Source organism: Nycticebus coucang, chromosome 16, assembly GCF_027406575.1.
Source record: "Nycticebus coucang isolate mNycCou1 chromosome 16, mNycCou1.pri, whole genome shotgun sequence".
Taxonomy (NCBI): Eukaryota; Metazoa; Chordata; class Mammalia; order Primates; family Lorisidae; genus Nycticebus; species Nycticebus coucang.
The window spans coordinates 52659664-52663428 of NC_069795.1; the positions used below are offsets into that span (position 1 = coordinate 52659664).

General features: G+C 35.8%; 1 protein-coding gene across 1 annotated transcript; it reads left to right on the forward strand.

Moving 5' to 3' along the window:
* The first annotated feature begins 1885 nt into the window (after positions 1–1885).
* LOC128567713 (ubiquitin-60S ribosomal protein L40) lies at positions 1886–2386 on the forward strand. Its single transcript, XM_053565154.1, has one exon. It carries the CDS (start codon positions 1915–1917, stop codon positions 2299–2301), a length of 387 nt encoding a protein of 128 aa, XP_053421129.1. The 5' UTR covers positions 1886–1914; the 3' UTR covers positions 2302–2386.
* The last annotated feature ends 1379 nt before the right edge of the window (positions 2387–3765 follow it).

The following is a 3765-nucleotide window of genomic DNA, read 5'->3' on the forward strand; positions in this document are numbered from 1 at the left end:
ACTGCTAATTTTAAATTGTATTTTTTGGCAATGGATGACAAAACACTGATACCATAAATATGCCTCAACTTACCATTTTTATTGTAGATTTTAATGATGAATATAGTATCACTGAAGAAATAGCTTTTTTAATGCCATTAAAAGAAACTACTAAGTCAAGATATTTACACAAAGCAGTAAAAAAATATTTTAAAGCAATGCTCTCTGTCCATTGTCGACATATCTGATGGTGCCTCAGTGATGATACGTAAAAGAAAGGGACTTGTAAAACTAATAGAAGACAATGCAATTGCCACTCAAAACTCATGTTTAATGGAGTATCATTGCATAGTACATCAAGAAAATTTATGCACAAAAGCTTTAAAAATGGACATCATGCAAGTCATCATAAAGACTATATTTCATCAAGATTTATTATAAAGCTACAATAATAAAGACAATGTGGTATTAACAAAAGAATGGATAGACAATTGGAAGACAATTTTTTCAGGCAAACGCAATCCAGAGGAAAAGAGAGGTTGTGATCTTATTTTCAGACACATGTGGATTTAAAGCAACTAAAGTCCAAAAAAAAACAAAGATGGTCACTTCATATTGGTCAAGGGAAAAATACAACAAGAAGACATTTCAATTCTAAATATTTATGCACCCAACTTAAATGCTCCCAGTTTCTTGAAATAGACCTTACTTAGTCTGAGCAATATGCTATCCTATAAGATCATAATAATAGGGGACTTTAACACTCCTCTCACAGAACTGGACAGATTCTCTAGTTTAAACAGAAATTAAACAAAGATATAAGAGACTTAAATGAGACCTTAGAACAAATGTGCTTTATAGACATATATCAAGCACTCCATCCTACAGATCAAGAATATACATTCTTCTCATCACCCCATGGAACATGCTCCAAAATTGATCATACCCTAGGACACGAAACAAACCTCAACAGAATCAAAAGAATTAAACTTTTACCTTGCCTTTTTTCAGACCACAAAGCCCTAAAGGTGGAATTCAACTCCAACAAAAATGTTCAACCCCACACAAAGGCATGGAAATTAAACAACCTTATGCTGAAAAACAGATGGGCTCAGGAAGAAATAAAAAAGAAAATCATTAATTTCCTTGAGCACAACAACAATGAAGACACAAGCTACCAAAACCTGTGGGCCATCACAAAATCCCAAAACCAGAGATGTTGGTGTGGATATGGAGAAAAGGGAACACTTCTACACTGCTGGTGGGAATGCACACTAATACGTTCCTTTTGGAAAGATGTTTGGAGAACACTTAGGAATCTAAAAATAGACCTACCATTCGATCCTTCAATGCCTCTACTAGGTATATATCCAGAAGACCAAAAATCACATTATAACAAAGATATTTGTACTAGAATGTTTATTGCAGCCCAATTCATAATTGCTAAGTCATGGAAGAAGCCCAAGTGCCCATCAACCCATGAATGGATCAATAAATTGTGGTATATGTACACCATGGAATATTATGCAGCCTTAAAAAAGACAGAGACTTTACGTCTTTCATGTTTACATGGATGGAGCTGGAACATATTCTTCTTAGCAAAGTAAGTCAAGAATGGAAGAAAAAGTATCCAATGTACTCAGCCCTACTATGAAACCAATTTATAACTTGCATATGAAAGCTATAACCCAATTATAGCCCAAGAATATGGGGAAAGGGAGGGGAGGGGAAGGAGAAAGATGGGTGGAGGGAGGGTAATTGGTGGGACCAAACCTACAGTGCATCTTACAAGGATACGTGTTAAATTTATTAAATGTAGAATATAAATGTCTTAACACAATAGCTAAGAAAAGGCCATGAAGGCTATGTTAACCAGTGTAATGAAAATATTTCAAATTGGCTTTTCAACGAGGCGACCGAGCTGCAGACACAGAGATGCAGATCTTTGTGAAGACCCTGACGGGCAAGACCATCACCCTTGAGGTCGAGCCCAGTGACACCATCGAGAATGTCAAAGCCAAAATCCAAGATAAGGAGGGCATTCCACCTGACCAGCAGCGTCTGATATTTGCAGGCAAACAGCTTGAGGATGGCCGCACTCTTTCAGATTACAACATCCAGAAAGAGTCTACCCTGCACCTGGTGCTTCGTCTGAGAGGTGGCATCATTGAACCTTCCCTCCGCCAGCTTGCCCAGAAGTACAACTGCGACAAGATGATCTGCCGCAAATGTTATGCTCGCTTGCACCCCCGTGCTGTCAACTGCCGCAAGAAAAAGTGTGGCCACACCAACAATCTGCGCCCCAAGAAGAAGGTCAAATAAGGCCCTTTCTCCACAGGGCAGCCTCCTGCCCAATCCCCATGGCCCTGGAGCCTCAATAAAGTTACCCTTTCATTGACTGGAGCAGTAAAAAAAAAAAAAAAAAAAGAAAATATTTCAAATTGTCTATAAAGTCAGCACATTGTACCCCATGATTGCATTGATATACACAGCTATGATTTAATTTAAAAAAGAAAAGAAACAAACCTGTGTGATACAGTAAAAGCAGTCTTGAAAGGAAAATTTATCGCTTTAGAAGCCTACATTAGAGAAAAAGAGCACATCAACAAACTCACAAGCCATCTTTTAGAGGATACATAAATCAATAAAATGAAATAGATATCCCAAAAGTAGACCCACAAAGATATAGTCAATTGACTTTTAATGAAGGCGAAAGTCAACACAATGAAGAAAAACAAGCCTTTTCAAGAAATAGTGCTTCAACTATTGGAGATCCATATACAAAAATAAGAATCTAAACACAGTGGTGCATCTTACAAGGGTATATGTGAAACTTAGTAAATGTAGAATGTAAATGTCTTAGCACAATAACTAAGAAAATGCCAGGAAGGCTATGTTAACCAGTGTGATGAAAATGTGTCAAACGGTCTATGAAACCAGGGTATGGTGGCCCATGATCACATTAATGTACATAGCTATGATTTAATTAAAATAAAATAAAAGAATCTAAACACAAAGCTCACATACTTTGTAGAAATTAACTCAAAAAGGATCACAAACTGAAATGTAAAAAGAAAAACAGTAAACATGGAACATAACATTGGCGAAAAATCTCCATCACCTTAGATTTGTTTATTGCTGATCTTTGAAATACTACATCAAAGACATGATCACATAAAAATAATAGATCATCTGAACTTAAAAAAAATTAAAAATTTGGGCTCTACAAAAGATACTGTTAATAGATTAAAAAATAAGTCTTGGAGAAAATATTTGCAAGACAGATCTGATAAAGAATTCCTGTCAAAAATATAAAAAGAGCACTTAAAATCTACAATATGAAACCTTATCAAAAGTGTGCCAAAGTGTTAATGAATGCCTCACCAAGGAAGATACACAGATAGCAAATAAGCATGGAAAAAGGTGCTCTGTATGTCATCAGAGAAATGCAAATTAAAACAACAAGGATATTCCATTATACCTTCTACAAAGGCCAAAATTCAGTACATTGACAAGATCTGATGCTTACAAACCAGTGGGGCAACAAGAATTCTTATCTGTCATTATGAGAATCTAATGTGGTACTCTGTGGAAGATAGCTTGGCAGCTTCTTACAAAACTAAATATATTCTTAATACAAATCAGTAATTGTGTCACAAGGTATATATTCAAAGGATTTGAAAATTTATGCCTGCACATAAACCTGCTTCTAGATATGTATAGCAGCTTCAGTCAGAATTGCCAAAACTTAGAAATAACCAAAATGTCCTTCAGTATATGAGCAGA